This window comes from Acomys russatus, chromosome 26 (genome assembly GCF_903995435.1).
Source record: "Acomys russatus chromosome 26, mAcoRus1.1, whole genome shotgun sequence".
Classification (NCBI taxonomy): Eukaryota; Metazoa; Chordata; class Mammalia; order Rodentia; family Muridae; genus Acomys; species Acomys russatus.
The window spans coordinates 35,234,214-35,261,804 of record NC_067162.1 but is presented as its reverse complement, the minus strand read 5'-3'; the positions used below and the strand labels follow the sequence as shown (position 1 = coordinate 35,261,804).

Sequence of the window (27,591 nt, the reverse complement as noted above, 5' to 3'; positions counted from 1 at the left end):
GGGGTAAGGCCTGGGTGCTAAGAAAGAGGCTCTGTTACCAAAGAGGAGCCTAGAGAATAAGGGAAAACAGCCTTTCCAGGGTCTCTGGGGCAGTCGAAGCAACAGATAGAGCAGGAGTGGGCAAAGGGCTAGTGAGCAGGTGAGTGTGCGTGCTTCCTGTTGGATTGGGACTAGTGGTCCAAGGTACTTGTCCTCATGGTCTCTGGTCTAGGGCCGATGTCTTCTGCTTTGCCTGTCCCAGGGAAGCAGCACCACAGACCACATAAAAGGTAGAGGCTTCAAGGTATTGTGCGCCAAATTGCACGAACCATGCTTTGAGGCAATATGTTTGAAACCAGGCTATTCTTGTATGGGAATCATCATGGCTGGGCTTCTTGCTTCACTATGAACACTAGCCACGGCTTTGCAGCTAGGCTTGAGGCAATTCTGCTATACCCTCAGCCCCTGAGGATTTGGTAATGGAGAGGCCAAAGCTTGAAGAGCAAATATCTCTAGCCTAGCTCCAACGGAACCAGCAGGCAAGAGACGGAGAAAGACAGCCAAATGAGGTTTGGGCGTGTTGGGGGTGGGACTGGGGCTGGGAGGACGGAGCACCCATGAACAAGGGGTTAATGAATCTCACCCACCCAGGTGGTAAAGGCCACTCCTATGTGGGTAGGTCAAACCCAGCCATGTGACCCCAGTATCTCTGCATAGCAATTTCTTTAACTATTAAATTGGGGGTAATATCTGTCTAAAATGGGAGGAGAACCAGAAAGGAGGTGGGAAAACACCTCATGTGAGGTGCCCACTGTTTGGTGCATGACATGCGGGGACAAGAGCCTCCACAGTACAGATGACAGTCAGCAGGCAGGTGGGAGCCCTTCTGCAGAGCTTAGACAGTGCTTCCTGCCCGTCTCCAAGGCTATGGGACAGAAATATTCAGAAAGGGCAGGCCAGGGAGGAAAGGAGTACTGACAACTGGTCACAAGTGTCCGTGGCCCGCAGCTGCTGCTGTCTCCATGACAGAGGCAGGCCAGCAGCTGAATGGCTGCCAGGCAGCACTTTCCAAGTACCCCTGGGTCAGCCTGGCTGGGACTTGCAGCAGTCGGAGCCTAAGGTGCTGATGGGTTAGGGATGGTTTGGAGGGGCAGGCAAGGCTGAGAAGAAGCAGGCAGGCACCATGGTCTCCTGCTGTCCCAGAGAACCGGGGGGAATGCTGATGGTGCTATAGGTCAGGGTGGTAGAGTTTCTGGAAATAATCTCTTTGCCACTGGTTCCTCCCTACCTCACCCGACTGTGCCACATCCCCTTCTCTCTGGTCTTTGTGAGTCCCATGAATATGTTCAAAGTGGCCTAGAGTCAGTGACTTCCACATGTGCCTCTCTTGCCCTGGGCCTCACCAGACGGGACAGTCCTTGGGGATGTCGCCCAAGCACTTTGAGCTTCACAGGGGCCACAATGTGACTCTTGGTGTCCCTGCAGAGCCACCTCCCTGTGGTAGTAAACACCATTATACTGCCCATTCAGCTTCACAGTCACCAGCCCCTCATTCTGGTCCAGCCATGGGCTCAGGGCTTTGCCTCCGAGCATCTCCCACCTGAGCATCATCTCCTTTGGGCTACCACTGTCCAAGGGAAAAGCCAGCCATGCCCTGCTGGGTCAATCCCAAGACAACTCTCAGTCTGACTTCCTGCTCATTAAAAAAGGTATTTACTTTAAGAATATTTATTTTTATAATTTTTTATTATGGGTCTGTGTCTTTGTTCAGGTGCCCATGGAGACCAGGGACCTCAGATCCCCCTGGAGTTGCAGTTTCAGATGGTTGTGAGATGCCTGGCGTAGATGCTGGGAGCCTGGCCTGGGTCTTCTGTGAAAGCAGTAGGAACTGAACTGAACTGAGCCCACGCTCTCCAGCTCCTCCCACATCAGCTCTGAAAAATCTAAAAGGCAGCCCCAGTCTGGCCCCTCTGATCCTTAGAGCCTCATCTACTGTGAAGTCCAGCTCCTGCTACTAAGCACAGGACCTCTCCAGCCTCAGCTTGATGTCCTTTGCTAGGACACCTTAGCCTCTGGGCTTGTCTTCTGGCCATCGAGGTCTCATGTCCACTTAGCGCCCTGGGGAAGCCTGGGTCTGATGTGTCTTCTCTGCCTGCCAACCTTAAGAGCAGGGCATATTTCTTTCAGAGCACTGGTCACCATGGCTGCGCTTTAGCTAGGGTCTTGTCTCTCACTGTAGAATATGAGCTACAAAGGCAAAGTTTTTACTTGACTGTGACCCTCAAGTGCCTCAACCTAAGAGGGCCTGATGTGCAGCAGTTGCTCCATTACCATGGTTGGATGTTACTGCATACACATTATTGCTTATTTTGTTCAAGGGCTTTGTGTACAGAGGCTGGGGAAATGGCCCAGCAGCTACAGTATTCGCTATGCACGCAAGTGCAAGGACCTGAATTTGGATCCCCCCAAATCCATGTAAATGTCGAGTGGGTGTGACAGCCAGCCTCAGAAGGTGGAAATGAGATCCTAAGAGCAACTTGGCCAGACTAGCATATCCACAAGCTCATGAGAGACCCTGCCTTAATGAATATGATGGAAGAGCTATTGAGGGCAATCCCCAACAGCAACCTTGGACCTCAACATACATGTGCACACATATACACACCTGCATATTAACCCCCCCCCACACACACACAAAAAAAAAAAAAAAAAAAAAGGAAAAAGAATTAAAAGGCTCATGGACAGCCCTGCAGATACCAGTGTTCCTACTTCTGGAATGTCTCTGCTCACCCACTGGCAAGTTACTACAAACTTTAGATGTTCTGGTTGGCAGACAACAGTCATCTAGACTTAAACTTACCCCTACGCCAAGTGAGCCACCCTAGGGCTGCGATGCTTGTCTCCTGACTCCCCCAGGGAGGCCAAACTATCCTAGAAGACTGCAGAGCACACACTTCCATGCCAGGCGGAAGGGCAGGCAAGAAACACAGAACATGGTGCCCTCTTGCTTTGCTACTGTAATGAGCACCTGAAGCAGCAATGAAAGGTTCCTTCGGCTCATGGCTCTGGAGGCTCCCTGGCTCTGGGCCTCTGTTGAAGATGGCCTCCTAGGTTGGGAGCACAGGGTGGGGCAAAACTCTTCCCTCAGAAGCCAGGAACCAGAGAGAGAATGAGGTCCCACACTCCCCTCCTAGGGCATATTCCCAGTGACTGCCCGGGGACCAACTCTTTTTTACCACATGACCCTCTGGGAGGCACTACTGATGTTCAACCTCACCAGGAGTCTCCCTTGTGAAAGGCAACTTTGGGGAGCAGGAAGCTAGGAGCAGGTCCCTAGAAAGGAGCAGTGGGATGCTCCTGCCAAGGCCTGACTTAGAGCCCCCTGATGCTCTGGACATCTGACAACTCAGGAGATCCCAAGGCTCTGGCTGGGGTGGGTGTTTCTAGCCCTTCAGCTAGGACTTGTGACAAGGGGAAGGAAGCGAGGTGGGGCCACTGTGTCAGAAAGACACAAGGGGACAGGAATAGCAGTGACAGTACAGGCCAGGTCAGGGCAAGAAGAGCAGCTCCTGTCTAGTCCAGAGTGCTCATCATATTAAGGTACTGCCCTAGGAACTAAAGAGGACAGGAGGCAAGCTTGCATATGGCAGGGGAGAGAGGGGGAGAGGGGGAGAGAAGGAGAAAGGGGGAAAGCGGGGGAGAGAGGGAGAGAGGGGGGAGAGGGAGAGAGAGAGGGAGAGCATGGATGGGGAGAGAGGGGAAGAGAGGGAGAGAGAGGGGGAGGGAGAGGAGCAAGCTTTAAGTCAGGATGTACATATCTCCTCTGTCAGGAAGTAGGGGAGGGATGAGCCCAAATCCCATCACAGGACTACACTGGCAGCAACAGCTTCCAAGTGCCTAGCCCTGGACTTTGAGCAAGTGTCTTCCTATGTTTTTTTTGTTTTTTTGTTTTTCATTTTCAGAGTAGAGCAGTTTGAGATTCAGGGAGACCGTTGCTGCCAGTCACACACATAATGGGGAGGAAAAATGGAGAAATGGAGACTTTTGAGCCAGAAGTCAGCTTTCTGAGCCTGAGTTTGTCCTCATCACTCGGCCTCTTATGTGCCTGTGCCTGCCCAGTGGAGGCCTGGCAGATGGCTGCCTTGCAGGGCTGCTGCGTCATCACTTCTCTGCTGAGTCCCAGCCTGGCTTGAGCTGCCTGCTTGGCTTTCAAGCATAGCGTCAATAATGGAACACAGCTTGCAAGCATTACACATTTGCCCATATTTTTTAATACCCATATTAAAGTGCTATTCATCATGAGACAATGGCCTGGAAAGTGCCTGGGGACAAGGCAGAGAGGTGGGGTGGGAGGGAACCTGACTAGGGTCTGTGAAGGCTCTCCTGTGCTAACCTGGACATGGGTCTAGGTCTGTGTCCTATCAGTAAGAAGCCCCTGGTGTGGGGCTGGCAATGACCCAGGAAATGGCAGGAGGTAAGTGGCTAGGTGTGTGTGGGTCATGTGCTATTCAGGAAGGGTCTTTCTTGGCAGCAGTAGGTTGTTGGCCCCAACTGGGGCGCCATACCTATCAGGACGTCCCAGAGCCTTGTGGCTATGGTTCTGCCCCCTGCCATCTCATGCTTCCTGGGTACTGCCTAGATGGGTGATGGCTCCTTCCTGCTCCTCTGATACAGACCCAGGGCTCACAAGGGAGCAACTAAACACCTCTGCAACCCAAGAGAGGGGCTGTCACTTTCTCCTCAGAGCTGAGACAACATTGCTTTGTCCACAGAGATCTTGGGGAGGGGGCGTGGGGGTGTGGCTGCTGGAAGTGCTGTACCACACCTGTCTGGCTGCTGCGAACTTGTGCATCACTGTCATCTCAACCAACACCGCTGGCCAAGCATCTAGGAAAGCTCCATCCCTGGGCAGCTGGTGGAAGGTGTGCTCCCAAGTCCCCATCTGTTACTCACTTGTTAGCCCCAACACTAGGGAACGCTGCCCCGAGGCAGCTGGGAGGCCCTCGGCTGACTCCAGAGATAGCAGTTACTCTATGTGGCTGGGCAAGACAGGAGGAAGCTTGATGCGGAGTAAGAGAAGGGCCAGGACCTGCAGGCTTCCCTCCAGTGTGCCTCCCTCTGCTGTTTTCCTGGGAACCTCAACTCCACATGTGGCGTCAGGAATGTTTTTAAGTGCCCCACTCCCCGACATCCTCCAAGTACAAGCTAGCACAGTTGCAAGGCCCAGCAAGCCTCCCCATCTGTGCTGGTACCCATCCTTTCCAGGTCCCCCGGCCTCATGCTCTGGACACTCATGCCTGCCCCCTTCCGAGATGCTTTTGGCTTTGACTCTCTGAGTCTTGTAAGGGCATGCTGCTACCCCTCGGTTCCAGCCCAGCCTGACATGTTATAGCATGAGGGTGTGTCAGCAATGACATATGACCTGAGGGCCACTGGGGAGGAGGCTATGCCACTGGGCAAGCAGGCTGCTGACTTCCTTCCTTCCTGCACTCCTTTAGGCTGGGCTTATTTTAGGGAGTGACAGAAGCAGACAGGCCTTTGACCTCCAGCAGGGATATCTGGGGGAAGTGCTCAGGCTGGGAGGAAGGGAGAGTCTCCTGTCAATGAGTGTTCCTCTACCATCTGGCCAGATGGTGCTAGCCTGCAGGGTGTTTTCAGGAGCCAAACCTTGGCTAGTGGGCTCAGGTATGGGCAAGGAACCCAAGGTAAGCTAAGGGAAAATGGGGAGGAGTGAGTGACCTCTAGGTAGGACTCTGACATTCTTGACTGTTTCAAGGTTACCACACCAAGATGACCACCCGCACACGGCTGAACAGCTGGCCTGTTGGGAACAGACTCAACTACAAACCTTCTGAGCAAAGAGATGGCAGCTGGAGCACCCACCTGCCTCCCACTGCAACCTCTCCCAGTGACTATTAATATCATTCGTTTTTGTTCCAACCCTCACTTGCCTCCATGTTACTTGGCTAGTGGCAAGCAGAAAATTCAGAGTAAGCCTTCGTCCCAGGTGGAGAGGTGTCCCAGCCCCTAGTACCTGGTTGTATCACACGAGAAGGAAGCTCTGGATAATTTCACTGGGTAGCTCTGCCTGATACAGGAGGGTGTCCCTGCCGTCTCACCCAGCAAGACCCCCCAGCTCCAAACCCTGCCTCGTTTCGTTCTTTGTGCCTGTTTTTATGGTTTAACATCAGGACTGTGGATTCTTTCTGGCTCCCACCTAGGTCCAAAGATCTCTAGTAGGTGCCTTGGAAGGCAACCTGGGCTCAAAGTGATACCCCCAAGCCTGCCTCTGCAAGACGTGCAAGGGGCACAAGCTCAGGTGTCTGTGCCCACCTGTCCTGAGGGCAGGACAAGCCATTACATCTCTTCAATCAGCTCAGCCTCCTGGGCAGTGTCTTCCTTCTCCCTCTGGCCCTTCGTTTCCTCCACAGCAGTACCACACGTGGAGGGGGAGCTCTTGCTTCTTCTCTACATTGGCCATTACTTAATGTTCATGTTCCCTTTGATAGTGCAAGGCCCAGAGTCTCCCAGCCACCAAACCTGGGTGTAACCTAACAGCAAGGCTAGAAAACGCAGAGGCCACGGCCATGCCCAGGGAACAGGGCCTGCTCCCTGCCTAACAGCTGGGTTCCTTCGAGGGTTTAAAGAAAAGGCAACTTCTAGTCTGCAAAAGCCTGGGTGGGAGAAGGAGTGGGCTCCCAGCCGAGAAAGCTCTAGAGTCCCAATGCTCCCTCCTCCTCCCCTATTCCCTTCCCTTCCAACTCCCTGCTTCCCAAGTATGAAAACTGTAAATCTGTTTTATTTCCATCAATCCTAGGCAGTGTGCCCCTCAGGGCAAAGGCAGCTGTGGTAACCCTGCCAACTCATGCCTTAAAAATCCATTGTGTTTAATGCAGTTGATGTGCCTGATACACTTAAGTTTCTTGGGAGGCGGGAGGCGGAGGCAGCATGAGGGCTTGTTTTTCTGGGTCTTGCTGGGAGTTGATGGAAAGGGGACAGAAGATGAAGCGAGAGGAAGAAAGGGGCCTTTTGTCCTCAGTGCTGTTTGTCCTTCTGTTCACTAGAAGCTCCTGCCAGGCTAGAGGAAGAGCTGTCCTAGACACCTGGGTGGGCTCAACCCGGGATGTTCCATCAGGGTGGGAGCTGTCACAAGGAAGCTGACTGTTTGCTGAGGCAGCAGGTCTTCACTCTGAGTTTGTTCTGCACTGAAGTTACAGGGACAGAGGGAGAGGGGACTTCTGTTTCCTCCACAGCTCAGGGCGGAGCTCCGGAGGCCCTGCCACAGGAAGGCTCCCCAGAGCAGAAGTTGTCTTCTGCTGGCCTAGGGGTCTGCTGGGGTTTATTTCCCACACTCATTGCCTCTTTCTAAGGCACACCCATAGGTGCTAATTGAGCCTTCTCTGGGCTGCATTCAAGCACCCCACTTCCTTGTCAGGACAGCCTTCGCCCTCATCCTGCCTTGTCGCCAGCCAGTTCTTTCCAGAGCTGTGGTTGGCCCTTTAAGGCCAGCCCCAGTTCCTTCTTGGTCAGACAAAGTCCTCACAGTCAGGGATGAGACTGGAATGAAGAGACAGACACCTGTGGAACTGAGAAGCAATGGCCAGGAAGGGTCAGGGAGTCTGGTCACCTTTTGTGGAGTTCAGCCTGCCTGTGGAGCTGCATGCTAACAGGGTTCAGCTGGAGTTTCTATCGCCAAGATAATAAACAGCTTGGGGTAGAAAGGGTTAATTTCTTCTCACAGTTTGTAGTTACCAACCAGGGAACTCCAGCAGGAACCTGAGACAGGAATGTAGAGACCATGGAGGAGTGCTGCTGCTCCTCTGTGTTTAATCTGCCTCTTATACCACCCAGGAACACCAGTGCGGCACAGGCCGCAGAGAGCTGGGCCCTACCATGTCAATCATTAATCAAGAAAACGCACCACATGCTTGTCGATCTGGTAGGAGCACTTTCTCAACTGAAGTTCCCACTTCCAATGAATCTAGCTTGTGTCAAGCAGACATAATGCCAGCTGCACAATGGCCTAGGGGTCAATGAATCTGCAGGGTGCTCAGGGACTTTGTGAGGTGACTGATTCAATGAGGTCTGGGTTGTGTCCCCAAAGAGGCAGTGCCTTCTCTCTTATGCAAAGACAAGCCAGAACATGGCTGGATACAGGTCACAGAGAGGGAGCCTGAGGCAGGGAGAGACAGGAAGGCCCTGGGCCTGGGATGGCGGAGTGCCTTGGTGCTGGAGACAGAGACAGCACAGGGAGGACAGAGCTGCTGACAAGGAGCATTTGAAGGTCCAGTCTTCTTAACTCCTGCCTCCTGACACTGTGTGGCTTTTCTCTGCTGGAACCTCCCATTTCTTCCTATCAGTGGCCATAGTAAAGGCAAGTTGGTATGCCCGCAACACCAGGCAGTCTGTGGTAAAAATGCCTTTCCATGTACAGAGGTGTCACTGCAGCGATGCCCTTTCTACAGGAAGATGCAGATGCAGCACAGACCAGCAGCTGCATCCAGGTCCAGGTGGTCACTCTGCCCAGCACCAGCTCTCTGAGCTGCTACCTCACCACACAGCCAACTCACAGGCTCGGGCTCAGCTGGCACAGGGCTTGAACTTGGAACTCTGTTTTCCAGGAAGACACTAAGGATACTTCGGCTATGGGAGCCACTGGAGCCTTATTATTGTATTAGTTGATTTTTTCCCCTTTCTTTTCTTTCTTTCTTTTTTTACTATGCATTCTAGGCAAGAGCTCTACCACTACTCTACGACCCCACCGAGGTCTTCTGAACTTGAGCTTCCTAGAAGCTCCCCACGGCCGCAAACCACCCCTGTGGCAGTGACCAGAAGGTTGCGGCAATGTTGGCCTGTGACACATACTTAGTATTAGCTGCTGGGCTTGTGTGCGAGGGGCCAGGAAAGGAGCAGGGCCTGGAAACTGCATGCACAGCTCACAGTCAGGCTTGAACCACAGGAGTTCTTAACAGAAGTGATTCTAACAGCAGGTCCCCAGAACCTCTGTCAGGGGCCCCAGGCCAGCTGCTGCCTGAGGTCCACAGAGTGGGGGATTTTAATATGATGACTTCTGGTACCCAGGGAGATACGGTCAAAGTTGCCATTCTGAATCCAGAGCTGATATTGCCAGGGAAATGGCACCCTGAGTCCCAAGTGCCCTGGAGTCTCCTTGGTGACTATCCGAGAACCACTGACATAACTGCCCTCCCTCCCTCTGAAGCCCTCTGGGCTCTGACCTTCTCCAGCAAGACTTCCTCCTGAGACTGCTATGCCTTCCCTGCAGAGATGCTTGCCTGTGAAGAGGCTGCCCAGCCTGGCATGCTGCTTCTGGCCTCAGCCCTTCCTGCTGTATATATCCCTGGCACCTTCCAGCCTGGCTCATGAGCTCCAACCCTTACAGGACATACGGAACTTAAATCCAGGGCCACAGTATGGCCAGAACTTGGTTCCCATTTGGCCAGTGTATAGCAGCAGTAGAAAGACACAGATCACTTGCTCTCACCTGAGGGCTTCATTCCTGTATCTTGAAGGGCCCTTCCCTCCATCTGCGCCACTCTCCTCTTCAACCTACAGCAGTAGTCTTCTGGGAAGCAAGTGTCCAGAGCCCAGTGGGGCTGGACCACTCTACCCTGAGTGACTGGGGTATCCCTTGCCCCAACAGTCTTCCTATTACCACACTGTTCTTATTTTTTCTTACTTCATTTAAGCATTCCCAAGTGAGTCCTTCCAGCCTAGGCCAAGGGATGGCTTGCCATTATTGTTTATAGGTCCCCAAACATTTACAGATGGCCAGCACTCCCGTCTACCGTGGTAGTGTATAGTCAGACACTGGGGCCTTGGCAGGGTTCCCCTTTTGCACCTGTGACCTACAGCCCGAGCTGGTACGGGTGCAGGAGCTCCAGTGTGCATGCCACCATGGCCTGGGGTGACGAAGCAGCCCTTTAAAGGCTGGCCTTGCAGCTGTGGGTGCAGGTGATCACAGGCATAAGTGTCTTCCATAGGATTCAATGTATCCTGGGGGTTCTGACCTGGGCCTTCCATTTTGACTCCTGTTGGTACATCTCAGTGTAGAGCTACCAAGTCTGGTCCTGTCAGTCCTACCGGCAGCCCGCGGATCTATGTATGTGTGTGATGTTGGAGTTCTACACTGAGACCCCTTCTCTGGAGGTGCTCAGAAGTGCTGTCCAACCTGCCCATTAGGGAGACTGCTCCAGGCCTTGGCAATGCCACCTAGGGAGAATACGGGGGATTTACCAGCTGTTTCAGGAATGGCGCAGCTGTAGAGCCTGGGCCCTGCCTTGGGCGGAGGACCCCATCTTCACTTCCCCAGAACCTTTGTCTTCCTTTCTGCCCAGTACTGCAGCCTTCTCGTCCCTGCTGGTCTGCCTGCTGTGTACAGTCCTGACTTCCTCTGTTCACAAAGAAAATAAATAGACCAACTTCTCAGGAAGACCCAGGGCTCTTCCTGGCATCCTCACCTCAGGCAGCAGCCTCCCCAGGCACCCTCATGGCCATCTCTCCTCCTGAGGCATCAGCCTCTCTGGGGAGGAAGAACAGTTAGCCAGCCACTACCCTGGCATATGCTAGTCCTGCCTTGCTGACCGCATCTGACCTTCACAGCCGAGCACAGTTCTTTGTTCACAGGCTATAACAACCAAAGCATCTCTGGTCTTCACATCTTTAGTCTAGGCTTCTGGGAGAGTTTATGAACTGAGACAGTTTTCTGTGGCTCTTTACAAGTGCCCACTTAAATAGCACTGAGGTAAGCGGTGGGAAACAGAAGAGAAAGTTAAATTCTAATACCCAGCACTGGCAACAAAGAGCAGACATCAGAGCAGCCACACTGCAGAGCTTCTAGAACGTGGTAACAAGTTCAGGGTCTGAAAGGGCCAGGAGGGCAGCAGAGAAGAGCAGATATGGAGAGACAAAGATGGCCAGACAGGGGAGGTTTTCTTTAATTCGTACCCTTTCCTACTACTACCCAGAAGGTTGGCAATATTCCTCTGTGACCATGTTTTTCAGGGAATTTTAAGACATGAAGTAGGCTTTCTGCACAAATGTTTCTTCCCCAGGAAACCTTCACTGGATTAAATGGAGTCAGCCTGGAAGATGCCACTTGTCCCAGGCAGGAGGGGGAGCAACTCCCCTCCCCTCAGGACCCTACTGTAGCTGCTTGAGCAGAGACCAGCCAGCCACACACCAAAAAAACACAGAGGCTTTAAACACCCGCATGCTCTGGCCTCCACAGAGAAAGTGCCCCTCCCCCACAAGCCACTGTGCTCCAGCTCAAGAGAGTTCAGGCCATGTCTAACAAGTTCAAGGCTGCCTGAGCCACACAGCTCAAAGCAGCCCAGGTAACTTAGGAAGACCCTGTTGTAACATGAAGATAGCTTAGTGGCAGAGAGCTTGCCTGGCCACAGTGTGGTGGCTAGGGTGGCGGTGGGCTGGGGAGAACCCTATGCACCTGAGAATCTGGGGAGTACCTTGGGGAAACTAGTGGCAGAGCCCTAGAGCAATCCTCAGGGAAGCTGGCATCTCAGCAGTTGATGGCAGGGCACTGACAGGGCGCTATGGTGGCAGTGGGGGCAGGGCGGAGGGACTGCTGCACGTTTAACAATGGAAACATGCATTTTACAAATGAGAGGATCACCAGCCGGGAAGTGGTATTTTTAGCTACTGTGGCTCTTTGCTTCAAAGGCGTATGTTTCATCTAAAACCAGGCAAACCTCCTACAAAGTCTGCCTGTTTGCAAGGCGTGATTAGCATACCATGAGTGGGGAAAAGAAGGCCGGGCTCCTCATGGAAGCAGGAGAGCCTACTACTGGGGAGGCTTTCTCCTGAAATAGAATCTAACAAACGAGGGAAGTCTTATCAATGGAGCTGAAGCCCCTATCTTTACTTGGAGCAGCCATCCCGCCTCACACAGTGTCCTGGTTATTACCATGTGTAATGCTGCTACTAGCGCCTGAGAGTCTAAATGCAGCCACAGCTTGGCCCTGTCAGGTCACCCTATGGGTGCTAAATATCACTTTTGAGCTGGGCGGTGGTGGTGCACACCTTTAATCCCATCACTTTTGGGAGGCAGAGGCAGGTGGAGCTCTATGAGTTCGAGGCCAGCCTGGTCTACAAAGGCTTCAGGTGGCAGATTTGCCTTCAACTTTCTGCATCATTGGCATGAGAATGGAATGGGGAGGACTAGTCCTTTCTCTTCTTCTGGGCTCCCCCCAGGAAAAGGATAGACAGGTTTTCCTGTGGAGAGTCAGGAAACGGAGTGCTCTCCGATGAGGCACACAGCTGAAGATGCATGAAATCAATTACCATGCTACTGGGGGGTCAGGAGAAGCAGAATTGCACTGGGACAGCCACTCAGGCTTCAAGGGCAGGTGGAACTTGGGGAAGGGAAGGGAGGGAACTCGGGGACTCGCCAACTGTTAGGGCCAGGTTTCCCACAGAGGTGGGAGGGGTCTCCTTCAGGAAAGAAGAGGCAGGCAAGGAAGGGCTCAGCCTGTGGTGCAGGAAGGAAGTGCACCTCCTCAGTAGAGATGACTGGGTGAAGAAAAGTCTAAATTCAGTGGGACCTGGAGAGAACGGACAGAAGCCAGCATCCCTGAAGAGCCAGTCACACGACTTGGGGTCACATGCTTAGGGCACAAAGGTCTTTAGCTTAGTTCATATGATCTGTTTAAATCGCTCTCCCAAGAACACATAACTGTCTAGAGCGCAGCAAGCTTTCTTGTCAAGTAAGCTCCCGGCAACACCTTCCTGACTAACCTTTAGTTTTATAATACTAACAGCAGGGGTGGGGTGAAAGGCTACAGCTGGTACAGTGAATGAGTGTGGCAGGCTCTGAGACCCACATGCCTTCTCCTTCACTGAAAGTTCTAGAAGCATGGACAGAAGCCAATTATTTACTCCAGGAACATGCCTCATGCATGCCTGCAGACCATCCTGCGTACTTCAGGGTGACTGTGAGGCAGCAGATTCTCTTGGGGACTTAGGCACCCCACATGGGGGAAGGACTTTTCGGAACCTGCTCCGGCCCTTTAGTGGCTCACTGGGTACTGAAGAGCCACTTGTGAAGCAGGCAGCTTGCATCTCTCTCACTTCTGGGTATGCATTCCTTTTGGTCACACACACATACACAGGTCCATTTTGAGGCCTTGCTCTCCAGCCTGTGGAACTCCTGAGGAGGGCCAGAAGCACCTCTGTTTTCCCACTCCCACTGAGCTCTTCCCGACCTTTCATGGCATCATCTTTTTTTGGGCTCTTCCACTTCCTAGGCACCCTACCCCCACCCCATCTGCTCCTGCAGTGCACCATCATGCTGAGATGTTGCTGCTTGTGACCATGACTATTAACCCTGGTGGGCAGGGACTAGCACTACTCATTGCAGTGTGCACCAGGCCTGACACTGCTCAGTAATCAATGGCTGCTTGGTGCTCTCTGGAGCAGCAGCAGCAGCAGCAGCAGCAGCAGCACCTTATTGGATGCCAGGTAGATTCTCATACATCCTTACAGAGCCGGGGAGGGCCTGTGCACTTGCTCCCAGCAGTTTCATTCTCAGACGAAGGGCTCTTGCCTGGCCTGACAGCTGTGGCCTAATTTCCAGGGCCATCACCGGGCTCCTTATTTTTACCCTCTTGGTATTTTTTCATTACTGATGCATGGGGGATGGTGAGGGATTGGAGGCGTGTGTGTGTGTGTGTGTGTGTGTGTGTGTGTGAGAGAGAGAGAGAGAGAGAGAGAGAGAGAGAGAGAGAGAGAGAGAGAGAGAGAGAGCGAGCGCCCTGCATGCTGCAGGGCTGGAGTCATTAGTCAGGTGGGGATGAGACTGGACTAAGTGATTTTTTTCTTTAAATTTATAAAGGGAGTGCCCCCACCCCCATCGCACCCCTTGCTTTTCCGCAGTAAGCATTTTCAACAAGGTCACAAATGCACCGGCTCTATAGATTTTTGGCTCCAAACCACATTTCAGGCAGCCTTTAAAAGCCAATCTTGGCCCAGCTTCACCGAAGCCTGAGGAGAGGGAAACTAGGGCACTTTTATGCTTTGAGAAAACATCAGATCCAGGTCACAGCTTCCTGGCTTTGTGGAGGCCGTGGGGCACCCTTTTCCTACTGGCCTGGAACTGTGCACCCTGTCACCACAGTGCCACCGTTTCCTCCTTCAGTGCAGGAATCACAACACTGGGTGGCATTTCTTTCTTACTATGTATCTGTCTATGCCACCAGGGTTACCTTGGGGCAGCAGGCACTACAGTTCAGAGCTGATATGGGGCCTGGGGTAATCACAGAGCAGCCTGCTGCACTGACAGAACCTCTGATCCTGCCTCCAGCTAGGTGAGCCCTTGGCTCCACCTACTTCACCTAGTCATACTCTCTAAGCCTCTACAATGCTGCTGCACACCTCTCCCTCCTTGGGACTACAGGACTGTGGAGGTGGGGCTGTGCGGGCCAGCCCAGCCAGCCACTGCCTAAGTAGGTATGTAAAGGGAACATGCACCTGTAATCCCAGCACTCAGGGGCAGAGGCAGGCGGATCGCTGTGAGTTCGAGGCCAGCCTGGTCTACAAAGCGAGTCTAGGACAGCCAAGGCTACACAGAGAAACCGTCTCGAAGGGGGTAGAAAAAAAAGGAAGGTGGAAAGTAAGGACTTATACCCAAGGTTGACCTCTGACCTCACACACACCATGGGATGCATATACTTCCATATACACAGATTTACAAAAGAACCCAGTTGACCTTTAAGGACCCTCTGGCTGCTGCTTGAGACCCTCGTAGTGTCTTCTTCAGTAATGGCCTGTGGCTTGCATCTAGGGGCACAGTGTGGGAAGGGGGCATGAAGCTGGCTTGTTAGCACCAGCACTTCCAGTCTCTAACAAGTGTGTTGCTGCTAGTGAAGGGGAGGCACTGGCCTCGACATGTGCTGCCCACCTCCTCACTGCCTGTTCCACGCGGTGCTTGGGGGGGTGTCTTTGGGTCACACATACTGCTTTACTTCAGTCTGCTTTCTTGGAGGGAAGGGGTGCATGGCCATTGAGAGGTAAGGGGAAGTCCCTCCTGCCAGTACCACAGTGGCCCTCAGCGGCCTTGCTTCCACTCCTCCGCAGTCGGCATTTGAGTCCAGACCTCAGGTTCTGTTGGGGTGCCTCTTTTTTAGATTCCAGTTGCATAAAGAGCTCCCCAGACTCCTGCACCCAAGGGTGGGCTAGGGACTCTGCCAGGACAGTAAGGTTCTGGAGCTGCTGAAGGCTTTGGTGCTGAGAGGATAGGAGGGAGCCATTCTGCAATGCATCTAGGGCCTGCCAGGAGGAAGGTGAGCCAGCTGTTAAGATGGGGGCAGGGGAGACGAGACCCAGTTCTGGGGACAGTGTGTAGCTCTAGTCTTTGGGTCTTTTATTTTATTTTTTTTTGGTTTTTTGAGACAGAGTTTCTCTGTGTAGCCTTGGTTGTCCTGGACTCACTTTGTAGACCAGGCTGGCCTCAAACTCACAGAGATCTGTCTGCCTCTGCCTCCCGAGTGCTGGGATTAAAGAGTATGCTACCACCGTCTGTTCCTGCTTGCATACTAACCTTATTTAAAATTTTTTTTAGGGGTTGGGGCTATGATCTTTCTTTGCAGCCAGGTTGGCCCTGAGTTCATGATTCTCTTTCCTCAGTCTCCTGAGTGCTGGTATTACAGGTGTGTGCCGCCGTGTTGCATGCCTTTATTAATTTATTACTATGATGTGATGATGATGTGTGCGTGCCCACCTTTTTGTGGCTTTCAGAGATTGAACTCAGGTCGCCAGGTTTGCATGGCAAATACCTTTACCTGCCTAGCTGTCTTCTGGCCCTCTTTTTCTTTTTCAAAAGTCTAGTTTATTACCATTCTGTGTTTGTATGGGGAGGTGCAGTGGGAGTAAAGGTTAGAGGGCAACCTCCAGAGTCAGATGGGTCTCAGATCTAGGGACAAGTCAGGTTGTCAGGCTTGTGTGGCTTTTACCAGCTAATCTTACTGATTATTTTTATTTTTGAAAATATTTTGAAAACTGAGAGTGGTATCATATGTCTTTAATCCCAGGACTTGGGAGTAAGAGGAAAGAACATCTCTGTGAATTTGAGGCCAGCCTGATCTATACAGCAAGTTCTAAGACACACACACACACACACACACACACACACACACACACACACGCACGCAGTGGGGGGGGGCAGTAAGGCAGTGAGGCAGTTGGGTTCAGCAATAAGAACACCATGCTCTGTCATGAGGCCTGCCCCTCTGTCACGTCTCATTTAGTCCTCACAAGCAGCAGGCAAGGTGGTGTGTGCCTGTAATTCTAGCACTTGGGAGGTGATGGTAGGAAGACCACAAGTTCGAGGCTAGTCTGGGCTGCCTGACACTCTAAAAACTCTAAAAACTCAAACCAAACCAGATCAACCAAATTAAATACATGTAAAAGCTGGGCAGGGCAGCTGGCGCTGGTGCTGGGGGCTTGAATAGGGAGGAGGAGCAGAGACAATAGCAAGGAGCTCTGTGGCTTGGTGGTAAGCTCCAGATTCCTTGACAGACACCTGCTGCCTCAGAGAGGGTTTCTCTGTCCTTGAACTCAGAGATCCACCTGCCTCTGCCTCCCCGAGTGCTGGGATTACTGTGTATGAGCCACCATGCCCAGCTCTATACTCTGTCTTAAAAAAGAAAAAGTGGCTAGCAGAAGGTAGGCGGTGCTGGTCTCTGGCCTCCATATGTATAGTATGCACACCTGCACCCATGTATACACTCATGAACATGTACAGACAAAAACAAATTCATGGTTGGGAGAGTAGCTCAGTGGGAAAGCACATAACATGTGATATGCCCCAGGAAGGCAGCTGTGTGTTCTGGACTGCCCAGCACCTTGCAGTGAGAGTTGTTCCTTTTCCATGGAGTTACGCCGCTCCTTACCTGTTAGGCTGCTCTCAGAACCACACAGCCCACCCCTGCTACTCCTGTCCCTACCAGATACACATGATATGCCCTCTACACCAGTTCCCCTAGACCATGGCCTTCTGAGACACCATGGCTACATGATGTGGTAGCCATAACTCTGACTTAAAAAACAAACAAACAAGGACGATGGGCCCTTAGGTGTTCCCCAGGTCCCTGGCCTGAGCAAAGAAATCATGCCTGTGACAGAGCTCCACATCCAGCTCACGGGAATGCACTGCTAGCATAGCTGGGAATGGGCAGCGCCATGGGCTGGGCTTAGGAGCCTCTCAACCCTCTATGAAAAAATGCAAGTCACTGCACGTGCTGACTGTAAGGGAAAAGGCATCGCCTAGATGCTACAAGTGTAAGGCATGCCAGAGAATGAGTCATCACAGTGTATGCATGTGAGGAAGGCTTGGGTTCAGAGCATACAAAGACCTTTCCACAAATCAAGACAAAAAATACTGAAAAACTAATGGAAAAGTGACAGGAGCAGGCTCACTATGGGAGGATATCCAGAGGGCAAATCAGCTGTGAGAAGTTGCTCAGCCCCGTCAGTCTTTAGGGGAATGTGACGAAGAGTTCAAACATACCAGAATGGTTAGAACCAAAGACTGCTGATTATCTTGCTGGTTGGAGAGAAGAGGGTGCTAGCACTCTGCAGAGCATCTTCTAGAACTGTGAATGTACATTCCTGTGCTGTCCCACAATTCCTAGGTGTAAACCCAACAAGAACATGTGTGTGTGTGTATGTGTCTGTCTATATGTTCCTCAAAAGACACATACAAGGACATACACCCACAGCAGCATTATTCACAATCATGCTGTCTGAAAGAACCTATAAGCCCGTCAGTATGAGGATATAATCAATTATGGCATCTTCATAGAGGAAGACCCTATGGAAGACCCTACTACAGCCAAGACAGGAACTGCACAATCCCAGTGTGACCGAGAGAAGCCAGGCTTCTTAAGAGGAAAACTGTAAGTGATGTATGTTCAGAACCTCTAGGGGGTTGGGAGGGGCTACTTGGGGGAGAGCAGGGAGGCAGAAGGGTCTGGCCAGTGCCAGAGGGTTCTTTTCCTTTTCTGAATGCTCACTGCATGCATGGGACAACTAGTAAACATTAGCTGAGCCACAATACACTCACGGCTTATGCACTTCCTGTGTTTGAGACAGGGTTTCTCTATGTAGTCCAGGCTGGCCTTGGACTCAAACTCCTCCTGCTTCAGCCTCCTGAATACTAGATTACAGGCATGTGCCATGTGTCTGGCTCCTGTACTTTCAGTGGTATATATATATTTTAAATTTACACTCACAAAAGGCATCACAGAACAGAGAAAGGGAAGGCTCTTACGCAGGCAGGAGAGCAAGACCAACCCACAGAACTGAGGCAAAAGTGTGGTTACAAAAGGGAGGTGGCTTTACCAGAAATAGCAAAACGAAGCTGAATCAAGTTGGAACTTCTTGGCACAGGATGGAGTCTCCAAATCATATTCTTTGGGGCAGCAAGAATGGCTGGGCATTCTCAGGACTGGCTCGGCATACAGTGGTCTGGCGGAAGAAAAACCTGCCTGAGGCTATGAATTTACTGACAAGGCTGAAGGTAAAGACTAGATTAAAGTATGGATGGAGCTGGGGATGTGACTGCAGCTGGGCTCAGGCTATGGAGAAAGAAAGAAAACTGGCTCTTAAAAAGCAGCATCTGGCGGGCTGGAGAGATGGCTCAGTGGTTAAGAGCACTGACTGCTCTTCCAAAGGACCCAGGTTCACACCCAGCACCCACATGGCAGCTGACAACTGTCTGTAACTCTAAGATCTGACACCCTCACACAGACATACATGCAGGCAAAACATCAATGCACATAAAAAAAAAAAAAAAGGCAGCATCTGGAAGGCAAGAGTGAGAGCCCCGGCTCACCCGATGTGTAATTGATGGGGACCTAGGAAAAGAAACAAGAGCTGACCAGACGCCCTTGAATGCACCTCAAATGAGAAGGGCCAATGCGGAGGACTCAAGCAACCATGGTAAGGCAGGCGAAAATGAATGACCCTGGAGGAAGGGATGAGGTGTGTCCCCTTCAGGAACAGTCAGGGAGAGTCTGACCAAGAGAAAAGCCACTCCCTGTCAAAAGCCAGGGAGTGGAGTGGGGCAGTGTGGAAGGCTGGGGACCTAGGAGACAGGCTGGGAGAGACACACAGATCAACTGAACGGTTTACTTCTGCCTGAGAGGATGGCAGCCAATAGAGCCAAGCAAGATAAGGAAGAGCAGGAAGGTGGTAATGGTAGGAGAGGCCTCTATGTGGACTGGTCTGTAACAGGCTGATAACGTGGGGCACAAGGGGGGTGCTACCGGAGCAGAGAGCACAGTTGCTTCTGAATGAGAGCTAAGCTCCTCCCGGGATCCTGGTGGAGTTCTCCAAGAATGCCCTGTTCTGTGAAAGGGAGTCTAGCTGATACGGAGTCTGGCCCTGCATGGGCTTTCAGGTCTGCTTTGCCTATTATGTGGGGCAGCCACTGCATTTCTTTGGGAGGAACAGCTTCTCTGGGTCCGCCCAGGTGTGCCCTCTGGGCTCTGTAGGCTGAATAAAGCCCCTGGTGGGAGCATGGCAGCAGCACAGGACCTTTGAGCTTGCCTGCCAGTGTTCATGGCTGGTGTTCCGAACATGTCTTGCTACCCTGGCAGTGGTACATGAGTTCCTACATCTGGGGAGAAACCTCAGCTCTAGGGTACATACTCCTGCAGATCATAGCCCAAGTCTGAGAGTGCAAGAGGTTGGGTAAATGCTCTGCTGTGATAGGGACATTAGGGAAAAAAAAAAAAGAAAGAAAGGAAGGAAAAAGATGATGATAAAAATAACAGACCAAAAGCCTACAATCGCCAGAGGGCTGAGGCAATCAACTCCACAGAAAGTTCCGTTGTCCACTTCAGATCCCAAGGGTCTCTTTAACAGGCATTCTCAGCCTGCATTATGAAGAGGCACTTGGCCTAACCTTCCCTGTGGACTGCCTTCTATGGTTACTGTCTGAGGCAGGGTTTGGCACCACCATTACCCCAAGCCAAGCCCCTCTAAGGGCTATCATCACCCATGCTCCAAGATGGGGCCTCTCCTTTTCTGCAAGGGGCAGCTGGTCTGGAGGCCTTTCATTGCACATGTGCAGGAGAGAACCCCTGCTAAGTCAGGGCCCAGGATGTGCAGGGCTCTGTACTACGCCTATGTGCTAATGGTGATCATGTGGCGGACAAGAAGGGAGCCTCCTAAGAGCCTGTCTCAAGGCAGCCCCAGGAACTGTGTGCGACCTGATGGCAGGAGAAAAGGCAGGCTTCCTGAGGACCGCACCACACAGTGGGCAGAGACAGGATGCATCCAGAGCTGTCTTTCCACGAATTTACAAGCACGTGGAAACTACGAACCCCACTTGTCTGTCCCGGCTCTCATGCAGAGGAAGGCAGGAGGAGGCTAATCCCAAACCTGCTGCCACTTTTGTTTTAAGATTTTACACGAGGATACACGCTTAGCTGCTTGCTAATTCACTAAGCCGTCTGAGTTACCAATGTCAAAACTTCTTGAGTTTCCTGGCACACTCAGGTAAAGTCTAAGCAGATCCAAAGAGCTTTCTAAGTCCATCTGGAAACAAGCTCACAAGCTTCAGACTGAAATTCATTATCAAGTTTTCAGCCCCTGAAAACCACGTTATAATCACCCCCAGTCCTGACAGCTGCCTGGGCTGTGATCTCAGGTGTACGGACTATAAAGTCGGTGCTGTGGGGGAGGCTGGACATGGGCCAAGCAGGTGCCACAGCCCTGTGGAGAGGACCTCAACACTGCACACCTCTGGAGGGGCCGCTAAATTGAGCACCTTTCCCACCAATTTGCTACTCAAATCTTCCTATTTTGCCAAGGCCTCCTGGAAACTGTGGCGTAAGTGGGCTTAGGGGGAGCTTGGCAGACTGGGCTGTGGTAACAAAGGTTACCCTGAAGGACACATGGCCTCCTCTGCCTGTTCACCTGTACTCTTTAACCTCTACACACACAGCCTTGCTCAGAGGACGTGGGGGTGCTGCTCTTTGAAGTCCCAGGTTCCCCCTGGCCAGTGCTCTGCTCCTCCCACAGTCCCTAGGAGGAACTAATCAATCGCAGCCTGGCCTCACAAGGCCTGTCACATGTGGTTTCCATTTTCCAAAGAAATAGACAGCCTTCTCACAGGGAGTGCCAGCGGGTGTGCCGGGCATGGGATGCTTGGAGGAGCAGGATGGCCCCAGCTGCAGAGTGTCTAGGCTGGGAGGCTAGTCACTTGTCCTGCGAATCAGGGGACCTGATTTTGTCCCTTAGGAGCACACCTTTTTACCTTTCTGTGTCCTGGGTCTGTGTACCACTTCCACTGTCTCCACTTAGATCTTCTCCTACATGGTCCCCAAAACAAGAACACCACTTTGCCAGCTCCAAGGTCAGGTGGTGGTGGGGGGAGCAAATGAGGAAAGCTCTGGAAGACTCATACAAGGAGCTGGGTCGACGTTAATTAAAGCTGGCAAGAAGAGACAGTTCTTCTGAGCAGGTGCCAGACATTACTGGTTTTCATCCAGTTTTGTTCAATGTCCTGTCTCCTCCCTCAGCTGGGGACCCAATCAATATGGCTGCAAACTAATAAAAGATCAAATCCCACTTGCAACCCCAATAGGAGGATTAGGATCTTTTCTGGCATGCAGACTCAGATTGGTGTGTGTTTACTGTGGCAACTTATTTTTGTTTTGAGCAAATGAAGGCAGTCCTTTAAAGGGCAACAGGAAGAGAGCTGACCTCGTTCTTAGACCACTCTTGGAAGCAGGGACACGGGAGCCAAGCATGGCTTTCTGAAATGCCAGTTAAATCAAGACAGTGGGTCTTAACACTTCACTTTGCTTTCTGTTAGCATAGTACAGTGGGCTTTTGGAACCTGCCTCTGCCCCCAACAGGTGAGATGGCAACTACAAAGACGCACAGGCTGAAGGGGAGGGCGTCTCCAGAAAAAGGGACTCCAGAGACTGGGGAAATGCTTGAACGATCTTGGGGGTATGAGGGAATTGGGCTTGGAAAGGAGGTTGTTAACCCACATGGACTGCTTGGTGGAATTTCTCAATTATGGAACCAAAGAGCTTCTCCTGACACCTTCCTCCCTAGTCTTTGTCCACTCTACCACCTACCTCAGTAGCCAAGCAATTCTCCACTCCACTTATGACCCTCTTTATGACATGGAGCTCACACGCAAACCCAGGGCAGAGGAGAGGCGGTACTAATTCATAGGGGCCGGTGTTAAGGGTTGCTTGGGAGGGGATGCCATGCTTATCTGCATAGGGTGGGAGAGCAGGGCTAGAAGGAAGCCTCATGCTGGGTGTCTCTGGGCTGGGGTCTTGGAAGGACGTCCCATGACTGTGCTCCTTTCTTACTTGGGTTGTGGTTCATCCTCTCCGGATACCCGCCTCATCCTAGGAATGAGTGCTCCTATCCCAGGGAGGGTGCTTGAGACTCATCTACCATCAACTGGGCGGTCAAGCTGCAGACCTTGCTTTCACAGCACAGTGGCTTGTTAAAAATGAAAGCATTCTCTGGCAAGTGCTCTTTGCAAGGCAGCAGGGAGGAAGAGGAGGGGAAAACGCACAGTGGATGGAGCCAAAGGATGCTGGCCAGAGGCCCTGTTGGCAGGCAGAGTGGAGTGTCTTCAGACTTGCTACTTCCCAGCACAGAAGCGGGCTTGTAAAGATCACAGCTGTTGGGTTACGCCGGAGTTCATATCACAGCTTATCAAAGAGGCTAGCTTTCCCCCCTCCTTTCCCTTTCTCCTGTGTATAAGTGGGGTGGTTCATGGGCAGACAAGGCCTGGGCTTGTTTAGCTAGCATTAGCATGGAGGGTGGGAAGGGACTGGAGGCCAGCAATGCACACCAACACCTACTTTAGGCAGAGTTGGTTTAGTGGGGCTGTGCTGGGTGCTGGTGTGTGTCCTGGGTACTGGGGCAGCAAAGCTAGCTTTTAGGACACAAGGCTCAATTATCCCACCCTCCATGAAGCCTGTTCCCGTTCTCCACAGACTGCCAGGGGTAGTGGAGGCCAAGCTCATGTCAGGGTCTGGAGAGCAGTTCTCTTTTATCAAACACCACCAGCACTGGGGCTGGAACCCATATGAGCTGAGTCAATTTCATCATAGAATGGCTAGATAGGCACTGTTAACGTTTGTGTTTCAGCCGGGTGGTGGTGGCACATGCCTTTAATCACAGCACTCAGGAGGTAGAGGCAGGTGGATATCTGAGAGTTAGAGGACAGCCTGGTCTACAGAGGGAGTTTTAGGGCCTGAAAGCATGTCACATGGCTAGAACATTACAACTGAGAGAAATTGGGATTCAAACCTGTGCCAGCAGGCTGGTTTTTATGTCAACTTAACACAAGCTAGAGTTATCTGAGAGGAGGAAACTTAAATGAGAAAATGCCTTTGAAAGAGTGGGCTGTAGGCAAGCCTGTAGGGCATTTTCCTAACAGTGATTGATGGGAGAGGGTCCAGCCCGTTGTGGGTTGGCCACCATAGGGCCTGGTGGTCCTGGGTTCCATAAGAAAGCAGGCTAAGCAAACCATGTGAAGCAAGCGAATAGGCAGCACTCCACCATGGCCTCTGCATCAGCCCCTGCCTCCAGGTTCCTGTCCTGTTTCAGTTCCTGCTCTGATTACTCTTGATGATGAACAGTGATATGGAAGTGTAAACCGAAATAAACCCTTTCCTCCCTCGTTGCTTTTGGTCATGGTGTTTCATTGCAGCAATAGTAACCCTAAGACAGAACCTAAGCCTTACTCTAAAAGCTGTACACTTCCTTAGGCTTTGAGGGTGTGTGGGTAAGTTTGGGGTACCCTGCCCCAAGTATGCCATCTTCTTCCAGCTGTAGGTTGGGCCTCAACTTCCCCACAAGCAAACCAAGGGGAGGGCCTCCACCTAGATGTGGGCCTGTGAGACTGGCTGGAAGATGAAGGCTTGCTGACACTGGCTCCCTCAGTCTTAACTCATGGTCTAAATGACTGCTCATAAGGTAAGGAGCTGGGTGGACACAGGCCAGGCTGGAGATCTGGTCTTCCACTCCTGACTCTAGTTCCATATCAAGATACACTCTGGAAAATGGTAAGGGGGTGAGGAGAATCTCTGTTAGTGACGAGAACCCAGCAGATATTTGTTTTCAAGAGCTCTGGACGCTTTTGATTTCCCACAAATGACAGCTGCCCTGGGCCCTAAACACACTACTGTACAAAGAATGGCTTCTAACTTGTTTACAGGAACAACCTTTCACCTTTCTCAGCGTGCAGAATTAGGGCCTGAGAGGAGCAACTCAACAGCTGAAGGAGGGGGTTAAGAAACCATCTACTGTGTTCCTCCCCAGGCCTGTGGCTCCATTAGTGTGTGTGCCATTAGATGCTCTTCATGCTGTTCTTTCTTTGACACGAGGAGGCCTGAGGTCAATATCCACTGTCTTTTCTTGTGTGCTCTTCAGATTTATCCACCCATCCACCCATTTATCGGCACAGGGTCTCTCGCTGAACCTGAAGTTTATCAATTCAGCTAGGCCAGATAGCCAATGAGTTTCAAAGAGCTATTTACCCCCAACACCAAATGCTAGACTTACAGGCACACATGGCCACGCCCTATTTTTTACGTAGGCTTTGGGGATATGAACTCAAGTCCTTGTGCTTGTGCAGCATGCACTTAACTGACGGAGCCAAAGTAGCTCAGGCTTGCTTGGGTCACTATGTAGCCTAGGCTGGCCTTGAACTCACAGCCATTCTCTTACCTCAGCTTCCGCAGTGCTGGGATAATAGCTGTGAATCACAACACCCAGTTCTAGTGTGTTCCCTCTTTAGAGCTATCAGCAGCAAGGAACTATATAAAATGAAGATGCAGATGGTAGCCAATCCCCATCTCACTGAAGGCCTTAGTCTCCTGTGCAATGATGGAAGCAGGAGGGAGCTGTGTGTCCGTGATGCCAGACACTGACCTGTGTACCTTCAGAGCCCGCACTGGGTGTCTGAGACAGGCTGGCACTGGCTTGGAAGGCCACAGGTTCTCAGGGAACCAAGGGCTGCTTTTGGGGCATGGTGACAGACAAGCAGGATGGCTACAGCAAAGGTCAAGGAGGGACCTTAGTGAAGGATTGTTGTGCCAGTGCCCAGGGCTAAGAGACCCTCTGTGGCTGTGCTGGGTGGTGTGAGGCCTGGCCTGCCCAGCATAGTTCTTGAGGGGTCTGGGCTCTGGAACAGCAAGTGATTGCCATGCTGGACATCCAAGTCCCCAGATGATGAGGAGGGATGGCCCACATGCACTGCTAGAGCCCTTTGAGGAGCTGGGTCCAGGCAGTTCTGGCCCTAGGTTCCCCAGCATGCCACTGTTCAGGAGTCCTTGAGGTTCCAAGCTGTCACCTATCTGAGAGGGACAATGAAGTGCATGCTGAATTAGCAGAGTGAGGGGTTTGCAGCCCAGCTCCAAGCAGTCCTAGTTGGCACTCTGATACTTAAGCACAGTCTCCCTTAAGCTAAAATGAGAATTCTTATCACTAAGGGGATACCAAGAAGACAGCAAAGTCTTACTAGCCCAAAGTCTGTAAACAGAAGCACGGTAGTGGCCAGGCTACCAGCTTCATGGAGTCTCAGGTAGGGAAGAGGCCCAAGCACATCTATGCCACCTACATTTCTGCTCTGTACAGTCTGGGATGCTAGGTACCATTTTGAGTTCCCATCCCAAGGCCCCAGGCTACAGCTAGGAAGGCATGGAGAACCCAGGGGAGCCCTGTCCCCCAGAGAGAAAGCTACTACCCCTACCTTTTCCAAAGCCCTCTTTCTCACTGGCTTATGGAGTCTACCAGATGAGGACTGCTCATCAAGAGTGCTAACACCTTTGCAGCCTGGAAAACCACATGAAATTAACTGTCACTTATGTGAGGGCATTCTATTGTTCTGAATTGCGCGGACCCCTTGTGCCATATTTGCTTAACTGGAACTGTTCAACTCCGTGGGAGGAAAACCATAGTGATCTTCCTTATTTGACCAATGGGGCCAAGGGTTTGACTAGTGGTACTGCTCCTTCCACTTCAGCCATCTCTAGGGAACAGTGGTTCTCAACTGGTGTCATCTTGGGCCTCGTGCACACTGGGCAGATGCTCTACAGCTGAGCCACCTGCCCAGCCCATGGTGGGTAGAGGTAGGATGGTAATTAACCATCCTACAGTTCTACTACAAAGAATTACACGGCTTCAAATGCCTGCAGTGCTGAGGGATGACAGCTGTTCCCACAGCACAGGAAACCCTTTTGGGATGTCAGACATCAGATGCTCCTTCTTCCTGCTGTGGGCCTACTATTCTTTCTGTCCTTTCTCATGATGCAGTCCTTTGGCCTAGTTCTCAGGGTGTCTTCAAGCCCATCTTCTGACCTCAAACTAGCCTGTGTTTTCCTTCTCCCAGCAGGCAGGCCTCTTCTTCAAGTTCCCTCTTCTCCCTCTCTCCCCTGTCTCTTGTCTCATCTCTTGGTTTGGATGCTGGCCTTGACGCCCTCTCAGACAGAACTCGGCACAGTTCTTGAGAGGACTGAGCTCTGGAACAGCAAGTGATTGCCATGCTGGCTATAAACTGAGTCCCCAGTGGATGAGGAGAAAGGATCTCTGGGTCCAATTCGACTCAGTGTTCAGGTTGACAGCAAAATGGACTCTTCAGTACATTGCTGCCTTCAAGTTCTGGGTAAACTAAGGCTCTGCTGGGACTTCCCAGTGCTTCCACCGTGTGGTCATACCAACAGTCTGCCCCCAAGCCCAATAAGAAGATCTAAGATCTACTGCTGTAGTGCATCTAGGGCCATTTGGACCATTCTGGAAAGCTCTTCCACTTGGCTGTATTGGGAAGTCTGCAGGAATTTCCGCCCGTGACCTAGCTTCTACGAGCCTGAACACGACATCGAGCACAGGTGATGCTGCTCGCTAATGCCAAAGACAAGACCAGGAAAGCCCCATGCATGGGCCGACAGTTCGAGAGCTTGTGCAGGGCTAGGTTCAGTCAACTAAAGAACCTGGCTTCACTGACCTTGCCAAATCCCATGCTAGTAGCTAGGCTCCAGCCCAGGTCTGGTTCTGTCTGGCTCACGTACTTTCTTCTTGAAAAGAACAATGACACTTATGGAAAGGATGTTTTGCCAGAAGGGTAAACACTTTCGAGAAGTAAACACTTAACCAGGTTTTAAAGAAATGCAAAGGACTACCTGGTTCCTGTTGAGAGCACTGCAATCTAGTGTGAGGGAAGAGCCTTCTTCATTTCTTGCAAGATCAGTGCAAGGGCCAGGGAAAGCGGGGGTGGGGGTGCCGAGAAAGGAAAGCAGGTGGCCGGCCACTTTGCCACCACGTACAGTGAGTCAAAGCTGTGGCATACAGGGCTGACCTGATGATGAATGGGCCTCTGGCTTCCAGGAGCTTCCGTTCACTGCTGAATGTCTGCAGAAGGTTGATCATGAACTTGTAAAAGTAGGAGTTCATGGTGGGAGTGGAAGGAGAGCATTCTAAGCCTTTGGTACCTGCAGACAAAGAAACAGAACCAGGATTTAATCTGACTGCGTGTCTACAGGGTGATGAGACAGAATTCAATTGTAAATGCTAGACGTGTGTGTGTGTGTGTGTGTG

General features: G+C 51.7%; 1 protein-coding gene across 1 annotated transcript in view; it reads right to left on the bottom strand.

Moving 5' to 3' along the window:
* Positions 1–27,591, bottom strand: part of Vac14 (VAC14 component of PIKFYVE complex) — a 107,008-nt gene that overhangs the window by 10,853 nt on the left and 68,564 nt on the right. The window contains exon 14 of the mRNA XM_051169289.1: positions 27,353–27,485. Coding sequence (XP_051025246.1) covers positions 27,353–27,485 — 133 coding nt within the window. The remainder of the gene's footprint in view (positions 1–27,352; positions 27,486–27,591) is intronic.